Source organism: Malania oleifera, chromosome 5, assembly GCF_029873635.1.
Source record: "Malania oleifera isolate guangnan ecotype guangnan chromosome 5, ASM2987363v1, whole genome shotgun sequence".
Taxonomy (NCBI): domain Eukaryota; kingdom Viridiplantae; phylum Streptophyta; class Magnoliopsida; order Santalales; family Ximeniaceae; genus Malania; species Malania oleifera.
In genome coordinates, this window is record NC_080421.1 from 38,593,720 (window position 1) to 38,611,091 (window position 17,372).

Consider the following 17,372-nt stretch of genomic DNA (forward strand, 5'->3'; position numbering starts at 1 on the left):
CCCTTAAGTTTAGAGGTTGATGGATTAGGGAGTCTATAAGCACCAGTAGTATGCTGCTGAGAATTGTTGGTAAGATTCTCTAAGAGTAACCATGCTTTATTCTCATGCTTTGTGAGGAAAGTACCTCCGCACGAGGCATCTAACCATGGATCTATCCCTCTCAGCTAACCCTTCGTAGAATGTTTGCACCAATTCCCACTTAGGAACCTGATGATGTGGGCATTTATGGAGTAGGTCCTTGAAGTGCTCCCAGGTCTCAAAGAAAAGTTCCCCATCCGTTTGTGTGAAACTTGTGATTGCCCTTCGCAGTTAGTCTTCCCGAATGGGAAGTACTTTTTTAGGAATTCATGCTACATGGTGGCCCAGTTGGTCACCGAGTTCGGCTTTAAGGACGTCAGCCAATATTTGGCCTTATCCTTCAGAGAGGATGGAAAAGAGTCTAAGATGAAGGGCATTATCACTAAAATTAGGTGTACGTATGGTGGAGCAAATCTCTAAGAACTCATCCAGATGTTGATAAGGATTTTTAGTGGGGTTCCCACAAAAGTTGGGCAGCATCGAGATGATTGAATTCTTAATCTCAAATTGCACCACCTGAACATCCGGGAATCGGATGCAGGACAACAATGTGTATGCTTTAGGCACAAAGTAGTCCCTAAGCGGCCGAAGTGGTTGCTCTACCACCACAGGTAAGTGGGGAGCTTGGGGTTCCAGGAGTTGATTGGTGGGAATTGGTGGGTTTCGTTCAGCCATGACTTTTGGCTCAGACCACTCAGCAATCTTTGGATTGGAGGTAAGTTTCCTAATGAACCTACAGGATCTTTCAATCTCGAGATTTATAGGAACTATCTCAGGGTCCCGAGAGTGCAAACCAAACATACACAGTTAAAGCACCTAGAATCAATACTTCAAAGACAATAAACAAAAACGAAAATAAATAAATAAAGATAAAATAAAAGGAGAGAAAATAAAAAACACAAGGTAACAATACTCTAAAGTGGAAGTTGGCTTATAACCATAGCCAAGTCCCCGACAACGATGCCAAAATTTGGTAGGCTCACCAAGGCTTGGGTCCTTAACTACCAAAAATAAAATTCATAAAACCTAAATAATCCCAAGTTCAGTAGAAAGTGGGATATGTCAAGTGTCGATCCTCGGCGACTTAAAGTGCAGTTATTAAACTACTTCCAAATTAGTTTACTATAGCCTTGTATAAAAAGCAGTGTCCAGACATGAGTTTAGTTTTGGACGTTGTTCTAAGTAATCTACATTCAATGAGTTTACCATACTAAACTAACTTGAACCCGGCTAAACAATCCAAGGAGCCGTTCAATGGCATGGAGTAGCAAGGATGTAATAACCCACAAAAATTAATCAGGGCCTCGTCGAAGAACATAGGGGATTCGACAACGAAGGTACATGAGGATCTCGTTAACGAAGACACGTTTCGTCGGTGAGAAGATACCGAGAGGGGGGTCTTTGGCATTCTGAAAATCGTCGACAAGGAGTTCAGGTTCGTTGAGGAAATTCTTCAGGGACTCTTCGACGAGATGACATGTCTCATCAACGAATTTGAGGCTATAAGTACTCTTAAAAATGGATTTTCAGCACAAAAACGATGCAAAACCCTTTCTCTCTCTAGGATTTTCGTCCTTCTCCCCTTCTTTCTAGAAATTCAACTCCATTCTTCACCAGATTGATGATCCGAAGCCGCCACGTCACCCCTGGGAAGATTCTCTCCAAATCTGCTAGAGTGGATCGTTGGCGGAGTTAACTTGGATTTCATCCCAAATTCAAGGTAAGGTTTTTTATTTAATATTTGGCCTTCCAGCAGTTGTAGAAAATGTAGTAGTCGAAGAAATAATGATATTTTGTTCTGGTAAATATTATTTTTAGGGTGTTGAGTAGGAAACCTTGCGAGTGTGGGACCCGCCGCAGTAGGGGACTTTAGCGGGAATCGGGTAAGGGAAATATGCTATGTTAGGAAACCTTAGCGTGATTTTAGTACAAATTATAGTTTTCAGCATACAAACCATAAATATAGTTTTTAGAGCCTAAGAATCTTAATATTTGTTTGTGTGGCATGAGTTAGTAACAAAACAGTACAGTATTTATATAATTTACGAATACCATGTTTACAACATATTAGCAGAAATAGCATGGTATTTACATGTTTATAGAAATTGTACGGTATACTCGGAAACATATATTTTCACCAAATTCAAATCATCATGATTTCATAACCATAACGCCCAGATACTCAGATATTTAGACAGTTATTCGATTATACAGAAACTAAATATTCAGTCAGTTATTCAGATTTTCAGTTAAGTTTTACGAGGTTATGATTATTTCAAAATCATGCTAAAACAGTATTGTAGCAATATCAATTACTTATATTGTATCAGACCCTGATGGACCAGATTCAGTCAGTAAAGCATGGTACCATTGCTATATTCAGTTTAGAGTGCAACCACATTACTCAGATAGTATATGGTATTCAAAAGTCGATCGTGCTTATGTTGTGGACAGGCTCCCCTTCAAATAAGGGTTGAGGGGGCTGATCTGACTGTCGGACTTCAGTTGACTTACCCTAGTCGGGCAACCAGGATAGGTCCCGCTTGCGGGCCGCACAACCCTGTCATAAGGGGTTAAATCATGACTTTCAGTTATCCATCCAGGGAGTTTTCTCAATTATTATATATATGTATGATCAGATTTACAAAAAATAGACATATCTATAGATATTAGAAGTATTATGAATAGAATATTCAGAAAAATCAATTTATGTTAAGTAACATAGGTATGATTTATATTGTAACAGATATACAGGTTTTCTCAATTTACGTTATTTATGGTTTTTTCTAAGTCAGATTTTACAAGCATGTAACTCACTTGCCACACACTAGCGATACCATATTTCGTCTTACTGAACCTTATCTCATCTCAATGATTTAATCTTTTTGAGGTGATCCAATTAGGCGAGCAGATTAGGCTCACAAGTAGAGGGACTACAGTACTGCCCTTTCTGAGGGTGAGTATTCTGGGAAGTTGTTTTGCATATCCCTACTTTCAGTAGGGATTATTTTTGGAGAATAGTTGTGTATGTACAATTTGAGGAATACTCTGACACTCTAGTATTGTAGCATATGTAAGTGTAGTCACTTTTTGGATGAAAACAAACATTTTGATAGAGATAAAGAGAAATTAATTCAATCTAAGTTCTTTCTTTGGCCCAATTATCGATTAGAAGATTTAGCTTGTATGAATCGCTATTGGCTTGATACCAATAATGGCAGTTGTTTCGATATGTTAAGGATACATATGTATCCACAATTGAAAATTCGTTGATAGTACAATTGATAGTACATTTTTCCTACATATCCTTACTATATCTGGTATAATAGAAAGGTAAACAGATACACGCACGCGTTGTCTTACATTTCATTCTTCTACATGATACTAATTCAATGATGTATAAATTAGATCCAGAAGTGAATCACGGGAATTCTAATCTCTTTTGTGAGTACAAGAATATAACATCCTCTATCCAAATCAAATTGAAAATTAGATTGATTTCATTTTAATTGATAAAATTAGGTTAGGGGTGTATAACAAAATTCAAATTATTATAAATACCATATTAAAATGACTGGCAATGTTTTTATGTATTTAGCTTCCTATTGCTTAGGTTGATAGTTAGATTTAAATTAGAAGGTATCAGAGCAGTGTAAATTTCAATATTAATGTGTGTGTGTGTATATATATATATATGCTAAAAATAATAATAATATGAAAAAAATTAGCAAGTCATTACAAAGGGTGCACCAACCGTTCGGAGCACAATTAGGAACCGGAGTATACTCTATCACAACGGCCACGAGAACCTCTATGGAAGACTGTAGCCTAATACATGTACCTGACTGAAGCAATAAAGGTGCTAATCTTGTACAAGAGATTAGGTTTGTACAAGAGATTAATTTTGAGTTACAATCAGGGAAGGTAGTAATTATGAATATGGGATTCAAGTTGAATGAAATAGATTAGGTTTGTATAAGAGATAAGGTTCTTAAAATGTGTTCCTTGTTTTCAGGATGGACCCAGGAAGCAGTGGCACAAACGCTGAGGAAGACAGGCCAGGACCTTCCAGTATGGGAGGTAGAGATACTCAGGGGAGCATAGCTGCACAATCGAGTAGTTTATGCGGATGAAGCCCCATTTTTTATGGAGGAGATGACCCGATTATAGCTAAAAATTGGGTCCAGGACATTGAGGAGACGTTGATAGTGCTTCCATGTACAGATGAATAGAAGGTGGTATTTACGGCATTTAAACTGATAAAGGAGGCGAAGCGCTAGTGGAGATCAGCACAACTGATTGAGGAGCAGAGGATGGTTCCAGTGCTAGTGACATAGGACTGATTCAAGGAGCTGTTTTACGAGCGATATGTCCCTACGATCATTCGGAGCGCGAAGGCAGTAGAGTTTATGCATCTAGTACAGGGGCAGATGACAGTATCTTAGTACGCAACTCGATTTATTAAGTTGTTGCGATTTGCCCCAAATTTAGTACCAGATGAAAAGAAAAAGGCAAGGAAGTTTGAAAAGGGTCTGAGGAAGAACTTATTTGAGCAGGTGATTGGTTTTAGGGCTCAGAAATTTACGGAGGTTGAAGATAGGGCTGCGATTATTGAGAGTGGTATACATAGAGGTATAGTAGCTCAGAGTTAAAGGAAGAGGCCTACGCCTTAAGGTTTTCAGGTTGGTTCCAGTCGGGGCCCATGGAGAGGAGGTTGTGATAAAGGAGATAAGAGGCAGATGATAGGACCTTGTGAGAATCAGGATATGCAAACATTCCCAGTATGTCAGACATGCAGGAGACGACATTTGGGGGAGTTTCGGGTAGGGAGAGATTTTTGCTATCGTTGTGGGAGACCCGGCCACATGGCACATGCATGCCCAGGACCACCAAATCAGGTTCCAGCTCCCAGGCCCTATCGAGGAGGATATCAGGCGCCTCATGGAGGCCTACAGAGGAATGTGGCTCCGGCGAGGGTTTACACTTTGACACCGAGTGATGCTGAGGCTGCCGCGGATGTGGTGATAGGTACTTTTACTATTCTATCATATCCAGTTATTGTTTTATTTGATTCAGGTGCTACTTATTCCATTGTCTCTGCGTCTTATATTAAATTATCTAGAAGTGAGACTCAGTCATTAGATATAGAATTGTCAGTAGCTACACCATCAAGGTCAGTGATGAGGTGTCAAAGGGTACTCAGAGGCTATCCAATAGAAATTCATAGGAGAGTGCTACTAGATGACCTGATCGTGTTGGATATGTATGGGTTTGATGTAATACTGGGTATAAATTGGTTGGCAGTTAATCACGCCAGTATTGATTGTCATAAAAAAGAAGTAATTTTCATATCCCCTGGTGAGCAGGAATTTAGGTTTGTTGGTTCACGTGTACGTGCTCCATCGTAGCTAGTGTCAGCCATGCAGGCAAATAGAGATTGCTCCTAGACGAAAGTCAGGGGTTTGTGGCTTTTGTAAAGGAAGTGTCAGAAAATGAATCGAAGCTTGACAATACACCAGTAGTACAAGAATTTTTAGATGTTTTTCCACAGGAGCTACCCTAATTGCCTCCCGAACACGAGGTGGATTTTGCTATAGATTTACCTCCAGGGATAGCACCGATCTCTAAGATTCCTTATCGTATGCCTCCAGCTGAATTGCGTGAATTAAAGGATCAGTTGCAAGACTTGCTGGATAAGGGATTTATACGACCTAGTGTATCATCGTGGGGAGCTCCAGTGTAGTTCGTAAAGAAGAAGGACGAGTTTATGAGGATGTGTATTGATTATAAGGAGATAAACAAGGTTACTATTAAGAACAAATATCCTCTACCCCGTATAGACGATCCATTTGATCAGCTCCAGGGTACATGGCTGTATTCCAAGATCGACCTCAGATCAGGTTATCATCAAGTGAGGGTAAAAGCAGAGGACGTCGCGAAGACAACCTTCAAGACTAGGTATGGGCACTATAACTTCCTCGTTATGCCTTTTGGTCTGACGAATGCCCCTATTGTGTTCATGGACTTGATGAATAGAGTCTTTCACCAGTATTTAGATTAGTTTGTGGTGGTTTTTATTGATGATATACTGGTTTACTCGAGAAGTTTTGAGGATCATAAGGTGCATTTGAGACTGGTATTACAGACACTCAGGGAGGAAAAGCTCTATGCCAAGTTTAGCAAGTGTGAGTTCTGGCTTGAGAAGGTGGCGTTTTTGGGCCATGTGATCTCAAGAGATGGTATTTTAGTGGATCCCAAAAAGATTGATGCGGTGGTAAATTGGGCCAGGCTGAAGAACGTGCAAGCAGTCAAAAGTTTCTTGGAACTGGCAGGTTATAACCATTGATTTGTTGATGGGTTTTCAACTTTATCAGGGTCTCTCACGAGCTTAACCAGAAAAAAAATGTCAGATTTGTGTGGGATGAAGAATGCGAGCATAGTTTTTAGAAATTAAAGCAACAACTTGTCACTGTACCAGTACTGACGATTCCATCAGGAAGTGATGGTTATGTAATTTACAGTGACGCATCTCTGAAAGGGCTCGGTTGTATATCGATGTAGCATGGTAGGGTGGTAGCATATACATCAAGGCAGTTGAAAGAATATGAAAAGAACTACCCTACTCATGATAGTGGTACACGCACTGAAAATTTGGAGGCATTATTTATATAGTGAGAGATATGAAATATTTTCTGATCATAAAAGTCTAAAGTATTTCTTTACACAAAAAGAGTTGAATATGCGGCAAAGGAGATGGTTAGAACTCATCAAGGATTACAATTGCACCATCAATTACCACCCAGGTAAAGCAAATGTGGTGGCTGATGCACTGAGCCATAAATTAAAGGATTTAGCATAGTTAGCAGTAGCAATTCAGTACCCAATTCAGATGGACTTAGAAAGGCTCGATGTGGAGTTAGTGGAAGAGGATCCTCAGGCGTTTATTACCAGCCTGATTGTACAGCCTACACTATATGAAAGGATTAAAGCTGCTCAGGGAGATGATCTGGAATTAGCAGAAATGATAGCCAGAATACAAAATGGTCAATGAGAGGATTTCAGCATTTCAGATGACGAGGCTTTGAGATTTCGCACTAGATTGTGCGTGCCTGCAAATGATAGCATTAAGAGAACGATTCTAGAGGAGGCTCACAGATCTCTATACATTGTTCATCTTGGCAGTATGAAAATGTATAGGGATCTGCGAGAGTATTACTGGTGGAGTGGCATGAAGAGGGAGATTGTAGAATTTGTACAGCGGTGCTTGAAGTGCCAATAGATTAAGGCTGAGCACCAGAAGCCGGCAAGACTGTTGCAGCCACTTTTAGTTCCTGAGTGGAAGTGGGACCACATATCCATGGATTTTGTTACTGGGCTACAGCCGACGCCGCATTGTTCGAATGCCATTTGGGTAGTTGTTGATAGGCTAACGAAAATGGCTCATTTTCTACCAATTAAAGTTAGCTACCCTATGAACAGATTAGCATAGATTTACATTCAGGAGATTCTTCGACCCCATGGAGTGCCGAATGTAGTCTCAGACCGTGATCCATATTTTACATCACAGTTTTGGCAGAGCTTGCAGGAGGCTTTGGGGACTCAGTTAACATTCAACACCGCTTTCCATCCTCAGTTAGATGGTTAGACAGAGAGAACAATCTAGGTACTTGAGGATATGCTGCAAGCATGTGTATTGGATTTTGGGGGTAGTTGGACCCAATATTTGCCATTGGTGGAGTTTGCCTACAACAATAGCTATCAGGCTAGCATAGGCATGGCACCTTATGAAGCATTTTATGGTAGGAGGTGTTGTTGTTCTCCTTTATACTGGAATGAGCTAGGTGAGAGGCGAATTTCGGGGCCATAAATAGTACAACAGGCATACGATAAAGTCTGACTTATTTGAGATAAAATTAGTGCAGCACAGAGTCGGTAGAAAAACTACACGGATACTCACCGTCGGGAATTGAAATTTGAAGTAGGAGGCCATGTATTTCTGAAAATAGCACCACTGAAGGGAATCATGAGGTTTGGGAAGAAGGGTAAAGCCCTAGGTTTATTGGCCCATTTGAGATACTCAAGAAGATTGGGTCAGTTGCCTATCGACTAGCTTTACTACCATCTTTATTCAGGATTCATGATGTATTTCATGTTTCTATGTTAAGGAAATACGTCTCAGATCCTTCCCATATTATCAGTTATACAAAATTGGAACTCAGTGATGTTCTAGCATATGAGGAAGCTCCACTACAAATTTTAGATAGAAAAGAACAGGAATTGCGCAGTAAGAAGATACCACTAGTAAAAGTCTTGTGGAGGAATCACGTGATAGAAGAAGCTTCTTGGGAGCTTGGAGATGAGATCAGACAGAAATACCCCCACTTGTTTAGTGAATTACAGCAGTGATGTATACGTTAAGATAATAATAATTTTATTTTGTTTAGTACAATGTAATTGTACTATAGAGTATAAGATAGGTAGTATTTTGGTTTTGGGGGAATTTTCTTTTATAGTTGTAATATCCCAGAACTACCTATGTAACCACGGTATTCCTCCGCCATAAATGAGGGCAAGAAATAAAATAAGTAGACCATTTATCTCAAAGGATGAAGAATCATATGAATAGTAAATTTTGAGGACAATTTTTTATAAGGAGGGGAGAATGTAATAACCCAAGAAAATTAATCAAGGCCTCGTCAATGAACAAAGGGGATTCATCGATGAAGGTACATGAGGATCTCGTCGACAAAGACACATTTCGTCAACGAGAAGATACCAAGAGGGGGGTCTTTGGCATTCTGAAAATCATCGACGAGGAGTTCAAGTTCGTCGACAAAATTCTTCAGGGACTCGTCAACGAGATGACGTGTCTCGTCGACGAATTCGAGGCTATACGTACTCTTAAAAATGGATTTTCAACACAAAAACGGTGCAAAACCCTTTCTCTCTCTAGGATTTTCGTCCCTCTCCCCTTCTCTCTAGAAATTCGGCTCCATTCTTCACCGGATTGACAACCCGAAGCTGCCACATCACTCTTGACAAGATTCTCTCCAAATCTGCTAGAGTGGATTGTTTGCGGAGTTAACTTGGATTTCATCCTAAGTTCAGGGTAAGGTCTTTTATTTAATATTTGGACTTCCAGCAGTTGTAGAAAACGTAGTAGTTGAAGAAATAATGATATTTTGTTCTAGTAAATATTGTTTTCAGGGTGTTGAGTGGGAAACCTTGCGGGTGTGGGACCCGTCGCAGTAGGGGACTTTAGCAGGAATTGGGTAGGGAAATATGCTATGCTACGAAACTGTAGTGTGATTTCAGTACAAATTATATGTTTTTATCATATTATTATACAGACCATAAATATAGTTCTCAGATCCTAAGAATCTTAATATTTGTTTGTGTGGCATGAGTTAGTAACAAAACAGTACAATATTTATATAATTTACAAATACCATGTTTAAAGCATATTAGCAGAAATAGTATGATATTTATATGTTTATAGAAATTGTACAGTATAATCGGAAACATATAATTTCAGCAAATTCAGATCATCATGATTTCATAACCATAACGCTCAGATACTCAGATATTTAGACAATTATTCAGTTTTACAAAAAATAAATATTCAGTTAGTTATTCAGATTTTCAATTAAGTTTTATGGGGTTATGGTTATTTCAAAATCATGCTAAAACAGTATTATAGCAATATCAGTTACTTATATAGTATCATACCCTAATGGACCAGATTCAGTCAGCAGAGCACGATACCGTAGCTATATTCAGTTCAGAGTGCAACCACATTACTCAGATAGTATGTGGTGTTCAGAAGTCGATCGTGCCTATGTTGTGGATAGGCTCCCCTTCAGGTAAGGGTTGAGGGGGCTGATTTGACTGTCGGAGTTCAATGACTTACCCTGGTTGGCCAGCCAGGATAGGTCCCTCCTACGGGCCGCACAACCCTGTCATAAGGGGTTAAATTATGACTTTTAGTTATCCATCTAGGGAGTTTTCTCAATTATTATATATATGTATGATCATATTTACAGAAAATAGACATATCTATAGATATTAGAAGTATTATGAATAGAATATTCAAAAAAATCAATTTATGTTAAGTAACATAGGTATGATTTATATTGTAACAGATATACAAGTTTTCTCAGTTTACGTTATTTATGGTATTTTCTAAGTCAGATTTTGCAAATATGTAACTCACTTGCCACACACTAGCGATAGCATATTTTGTCTTACTGAGCGTTGTCTCATCCCAGTGATTTAATATTATTGAGGTGATCCAGTTAGGCAAACAGATCAAGCTCACAAGTAGAGGGACTACAATACTGCCCTTTCTGAGGGTGAGTATTCTAGGAAGTTGTTTTGCATATCCCTACTTTCAGTAGGGATTATTTTTGGAGAACAGTTGTGTATGTACAATTTGAGGAATACTCTAACACTCTGGTATTGTAGTATATGTGTGGATATATTTTTATGTATTTAGCTTCCCACTGCTTAGGTTGATAGTTAGATTTAAATTAGAAGGTATTAGAGCAGTGTAAATTTCAATATTAATGTGTGTGTGTGTGTGTGTGTGTGTGTGTGTGTCTATATATATATGTTAAAAAGATAATAATATGAAAAAAATTAGCAGATCGTTACAAAGGGTGCACCAACCATACGAAGCACAGTCAGGAACTAGAGTATACTCTATCACAATGGCTACGAGAAACTCTATGGAAGACTGTAGCCTAATACGTGTACGTGACTGAAGCAATAGAGGTGCTAATCTTGCCACTAAACATCATCATAATCCAAACAAGTAAATGAAAGCAGTAAAATAGAAAGCAATTAAAAGATCATCCCTTTTATATTCAGATCATCTATCACTAACATTGGAAGATACAAGAGAGTGATCGTGTAATATGCATGGATAGCACATGAACGTCGCCAGTTGTCACAAGCCATCGAACACTTCATGCACATACCGAAACAGAAATTGAAAACTATGCTACTCTTAATCTAACTTGGCTCTCAATGGCATCCTAAGTCTGTCACTAACCTAAGAGAGGCCAAAGAGGAACCCAAAGCCCGTGTTCATAGTAAATACTTATAGGCTCTAGGGTTTACAAGGTTTGTTTCGTAGTTTAGGAAAGTCTGCAACGTATCTCGCATAGAAGATCGTCACTGTCGACCAAGTGACCCCTATGTCTTTCTTGTGCGCGCCTTGGTCGAGACTCGCGGGAAACCAAGAATTTGAATTTTCAATGTCTTCAACTGTGTTGCGCCTCAGGGTCTTTCTGGTTAAGTTGATGGTTGAGACTTTCAGGATCTCAATCTTAAGGAAATCTCAGGACCTCGACATAGTCGCCCCTCATGGTCTCTTGGTCAAACACTTCATCGAGGCTTTCGGTAATTTTGATCTCAATTCTGGTTCAGTATCTCAACGTGGTTGCCTTGGAGAGTCACTTGGTCGAGAACTTGGTTGAACCTTGCAGCATTTTGATCTCAGTCTGAACCTTGGAGTCTACAAGAAAAAGACTTAGTCGCCCCTTATGCTGCTAGTCGCACCACGTGGTCACACATCGTCTTCTTGTCCCTTAATGATTTGAAGCTTCAGGAGCTTCGTTGAGCATTTGATTTGTGCTTTGAGTCCTCCAAATCCTCCATTGGCTTCTCGTAATGCCTAACTCTATGGTTTTAACCTATTTTCTTGAAAAGACAAACAAACCTTGCATAGCTCTGAACAATAACAACTCTGGGCAAATGCATTATAAAATGAGGATAAACAAACATAAATGAGGGTCTATAATCATGCATTTTAGAGACTCATCAAAGATTGTACTTAAAGCCATAAGTAATGATGACGTTAAAGTATATTGAAGAAATGGTTAAAGCTGGACATAGCATGGAAGCTAAAGCATGAACACTTAAAGCTTAGATAATTTTATCTTATAAAAGTCTCATGTAAGTACTTCACAAATTCAATACTAATGTTTGAAGCTCTTAGGAAATATCATTGACTTAGAGACTTGTTTTAAATCATGGAAAATATTTTTTTCAAAGTCTTAAGTAAGCTTTTCCAAGTTATAAGTTAAGTATCAAAAAAAAAAATTGAAAAATAAAGAAGTAGTAAGAAGGACAGGTGACTGATGATTAATTGTCAGGCGACTGATGTGCTACTGACTTTGTTAATAAACAAATAGAGCAGGAGCAGATGACTGATCTCTTAAAGTCCAATTGACTGACTCAGCACTGACTTTCAAAATGCGCTAAATTTAAAAAGTTCAGGCTACTGACCCTCAGGCCTTAGTCAACTGAAGTCTATTTTAACTTTTTAACTGCATTAATAAATTTTCCAAATTTGATTTCTTGGCTTACAAACTTAAAGAAAACTTGGAAAAAATGGTGAGAAACTATATTGCACTATATATACATGATATTTTCGCAAGAGTATTAACTGCATGTATGCTTACTTAATCGTTGAGAACTTGCTGGATATTGGGCATTTGCTCAATACTAATTGTGATTGTATTTGAATCGAGGGACTCTATTGGTTGTGATTGTTGGATTGAATATTCAAATAAGTATTGAATATTGAATTTTTGAATACACAGCTGAGGTAATACAAATGTGTTTGATTATCCTATTGAGGCAAAAATTGCAAGATATTTAAGATTGACTTATTTATCTTGAGATTATCATTGAATATTACTGAAAAGCTGATTCTGAATTTTTTTTAACCGTTGAAGCATTGAAATTTGATTTTGTATTATAATCTCATATTTACATTCATATATGCCAAGGATTCCCGACTAGTATAGTACGGTCGCTAATTAGATTTTTGTGATTGTGTGATTATACTAATCTAAATTAAAAGGATAATAACCAACTAAAATTCTATAAAGAAAATTTTTAAATTACCCAATTCATCCCCCTCTCGAGAGTATGCCTTTAATCTCAGCATCTAACTGGTGAACAAATTATTCCAAACAATCGAAATAGTAACAAAAGAATAACTTTAGTCATATCCATAAGACATGTTATGTATAATGAATAACCTTCATTTAATGGTTTAATGGTTTGATGTGTACAATTAGTTGTGAGGGAATTAGGATATAAGAATGAAATTTATTCACTTGTTGGTTTTAATAATTTAGTTTTACCATATTTACTTCTTGTCTAAATTGTAAAACGGACATGGATTGAATTAAAACCTTCTTAAAGCCTAAAAAAATTCAATGGTTTTAGTACTAGTCATAAAAGTCTTTCCACCATATTGTTTAAAACTCATTTTTTTTCCACATGGTTCTATGACTAAATGCAACAAATAGTGCACAAATCCATATTTAGGACTTAGAGATTATACTCGTAAATTAAATATTAATTAGAATAAAATGTTCCTCTACTAAAAAGTAAAGGGAACAATCTAAATAAAATGTTAAATAGGACCATGAAAAGACTCGTTTCATTGTATACGCGAGATTTTTGTTTTCTTTTTCCTATCTAATTTCATCAAAAAAAAAAATTCATATATACTAATGAATTACGTAGGCAAATCTCCCTCCCTCCCCCCCCCCCCCCCCCCCCCCCCCCCCCCTTTTAAAAGAAACCTAGAGGGGTGTCCTTCTGCCCTATATATATATATTAAAAATAAGTTTTTGTTGGACACTGCATGTAAAGACTTTCATGACCTCCCTCCCCCCTATATTATGAGTGTATCTATCGATTTTTAAAGATAATCACCTTAAATCTCTCTCTGTTTTCCATGTGCGCGGTTTTGTTCATGCACATTATGCCATCTATAAAAGAAAACTGATCTGTGGAATTAATTAATCAAGAGTCTAGAGCTAGCAAAAGTTGTTAAGCATGAAAATGCTTTGGAAGCCCCTTTTTGTTCTCACTCCTTTCCTCTTTCTCTCCATACTTTCATTGAATATCACATTAGCAACAGAACTAGAAGCAGAAGCTTTAATAAAATGGAAGCTTAGCTTGTCTTCTTCTTCTCTTGGTTCTTGGTCCCAATCCAACCTCACAAACCACTGCTTATGGACTGGTGTTACTTGCAACCAGGCTGATTCCATTATAGAGATAAATCTATTCAAAGCCATGATCATCGGAACACTTGAAAGTTTTAGCTTCCCTTCATTTCCAAATCTCGAACGTTTCAACCTTAGCAACAACAACTTTGAAGGATTATTACCATCAACTATTTCCGAACTCTCAAAGCTCATGTATTTGGACTTCGGCAGTAATAATTTCACTGGCAATATTCCTTCAACAATCGGGGAATTGACCCAGCTTCGGTATGTTAGTTTCTACAACAACAGTTTGGAAGGTACCATCCCATACCAAATTATTAATCTTCAAATGCTAAACTACTTAGACATTGGAGCAAATTACTTTGAATTTGTTGAGTGGTCAAACAATTCTGGTTTTCCTTCGCTTACTTACCTCAGTTTTTCTTATAATGAAATTAAATCCGAGTTTCCAAAGTTCATATTGGAGTGTCGTAACTTGAAGTACCTTGATCTATCGCTAAATAAACTAGTTGGAACCATACCCAAACTGGTATTTTCCAATCTGGACAAGCTTGAATTCTTAAATCTTACTGACAACTTATTTCAAGGGCCGTTGCCAATAGATCTTGCAAAGCTTTCCAATCTCAAAGAACTTCGTCTTGGACGTAATAACTTTAGTGATTCTATTATTGAAGAGATTAGTTTACTTTCTAACCTCGAAATCATTGAACTATATAACAATTCGTTGGCGGGAATGATTCCTTCTTCATTAGGCAAACTAAGAAACCTTCGTATGCTAGACCTCAGGTGGAATCACTTGAACTCAACAATTCCAGCTGAGCTTGGCCGTTGTACCAATCTGACCTACTTGGCTTTAGCTGTGAATTCCCTTGCTGGTGTCTTGCCTTTGTCCTTGACCAATCTAGTGAAAATATCTGACATTGGTTTATCAGATAACTTTCTTTCTGGGAGTATATCACCTATTCTGTTCTCCAATTGGACCAACTTAATCTCTTTACAACTTCAAAACAATAACTTTACTGGCAGTATTCCGCCACAAATAGGCCTACTGAAAAAGCTGAAGTGCCTTTTTCTATACAACAATAAACTATCTAGCTCCATCCCCTCGGAGGTTGGGGAATTGAAGGAGCTGGAGTCATTAGACCTTTCGGACAACCAGCTCGATGGTCCTATTCCTCCAACACTCTGGAATCTCAGAAGCCTCAACACATTACAAATTTTCTCCAACAATCTTAGTGGCACAATTCCTTTGGAAGTTGGAAATCTTTCCTCCATTGTCGTTTTTGATTTAAGCTTTAATCAGCTCCAAGGAGTGGTGCCCGAGACCATTTCTGGCCTAAGTAACCTACAAGGATTCTATGTCTCGTCCAATAAACTATCAGGCCGTATTCCAGAGGATTTTGGGAGGTACAGCAAATCTTTAAGCGCCGTTAGCTTTTCAAATAACAACTTCTCAGGAGTACTGCCACCCAAACTATGCAATGGTTTTTCCATACAATATTTAACAGTGAATAACAATAATTTTACTGGTTCGCCGCCGGATTGCTTGAGGAATTGCTCAGGACTAATCAGAGTCCGTTTCGATCACAACCTATTCGCGGGAAATATTTCGAACATGTTCGGAGTCCATACAACACTCTTGTATGTTAATCTCAGCACCAATCTGTTCTCCGGCATGATCCCTCCGAGTTTTGGCAATTTAGCTAACCTCAACTATCTGGACCTGTCGAGTAACCAATTCACAGGATCCATTCCCGAAGAGCTCGGAAATTGCAAGAGTTTATTGACACTAAATATGAGCAGAAATGGCCTCACCGGCAGCATACCCTCAGAGATCGGCAACTTAACCATGTTGCAAAACGGCTTGGATCTCAGCAGCAACTCATTCTCAGGAACAATTCCTCAGAGCCTGGGGAAGCTTACATTGCTGAAGGCTCTCAATGTTTCCCATAACATTCTCTCGGGGAGAATCCCGGCATCGCTGTCCAACATGACCAGCCTGGAGTCCATTGATTTCTCCTATAATAAACTGGTTGGTCCGATCCCAAACGGCGCCGTTTTCGGAGGAGCACCAGCATCAGCTTACAGCGAAAACCCCGGCTTGTGTGGAAAGGCAGCGGGACTGGCTCCTTGCAGCGGCGATTAGGTCTTCCTAGACTGATGGTTTATGCTGTTTTCGTGTCTGCCTACCCACGAGCTCATGTGAAGCCTTGTCGTCACTTTGAATTTGCCTTAAAAGAAATGTCCGCACTCCTTTTTTTGGTTCAATGAATGGCGTCCTAGTCTTTCTTTTTGTTGGGTGAAAAAATATATTTTTATTATGGAAAGAATGCAAATGGAGCTTTTGCTTGGTTTATGAACGCATCAAAAAAGTTAGTTGGAATTAGTTGGGCGTTGCGTTTATTTACTTGGTTTCATTGGAACACAATGTCTAGAATATACAAAGGAAAATAACTCATATTTCTATCACATACCTACCCCTTCCCACCCACTCTAAGGTTCGAGCTTTGAACCTCTTATATGATAATATCAAACTTTGACTGTTCGAATGTCTCCTAAGTGACAATTGGGTGTCTAATTATAAATATTATTTTCCTTTAAGAAAAATAAATTTACCTAATTTATCCATGTGTCACTCGCGATTAACAACCAATTAATACTTCAAAATTAGATAAGTTAAAATATTGATTTTTGAGCATAATATATGAGAAGTAAGGTGTACTCCCAACTTGGGGGATTGAATTGGGTTTTTAAAGTTTTCTTTGTAATCTCTTTAGTTAACTATAACCCTTTTTAAATTTAATTTTAGTTACACAATCCCTTTTTAATTTACCAACCAACAATCCAATATAAAGATTATGATTTCAACTTACTTTAATAAATAATAATTCAAATCAGATTTTCTTTTCAGAACATATCAAAGATAAAATTTCATACGATTGATCCCAATTGTGTTTCCAAAAACTCAGTAATCAAAATTTTTAAATCACACAATCAATTAGTTTCTTGATTTTTTTTTTTATATTGATCAAAATCAGTATTTTAGAGAACTGCAATATTCAGCAATTCAAGAATCAAGTGTAATTTGATCAATCAATCAATATAATTCCTTTGATCAAAGTTTCAACAATTCCAATTAGTCAAACAATATATTGATTTTTTTTTCGTGCTAAGTTTTCATGCATTGGCTTCCATTCTTTGTGACTATCTTGAGGCCTTTCTTCAATTGACTTTTGTTTCATCATGAGACATGTCTCTAAG

The 17,372-nt window shown here is 38.0% G+C and overlaps 1 protein-coding gene and 1 non-coding gene across 2 annotated transcripts; both read left to right on the forward strand.

Annotated features, from left to right (window-relative positions):
• The first annotated feature begins 205 nt into the window (after nucleotides 1-205).
• LOC131156922 (small nucleolar RNA R71) lies at nucleotides 206-311 on the forward strand. Its single transcript, XR_009137183.1, has one exon. It is a non-coding gene; the product is annotated as a small nucleolar RNA R71 (small nucleolar RNA).
• A 13,627-nt stretch (nucleotides 312-13,938) lies between these two features.
• LOC131155932 (LRR receptor-like serine/threonine-protein kinase FLS2) lies at nucleotides 13,939-16,257 on the forward strand. Its single transcript, XM_058109389.1, has one exon. It carries the CDS (start codon nucleotides 13,939-13,941, stop codon nucleotides 16,255-16,257), a length of 2,319 nt encoding a protein of 772 aa, XP_057965372.1.
• The last annotated feature ends 1,115 nt before the right edge of the window (nucleotides 16,258-17,372 follow it).

Coding starts and splice junctions, on each gene's coding strand:
- LOC131155932 (XM_058109389.1), top strand. CDS start 13,939: ATGAAAATGCTTTGGAAGCCCCTTTTTGTTCTCACTCCTTTCCTCTTT.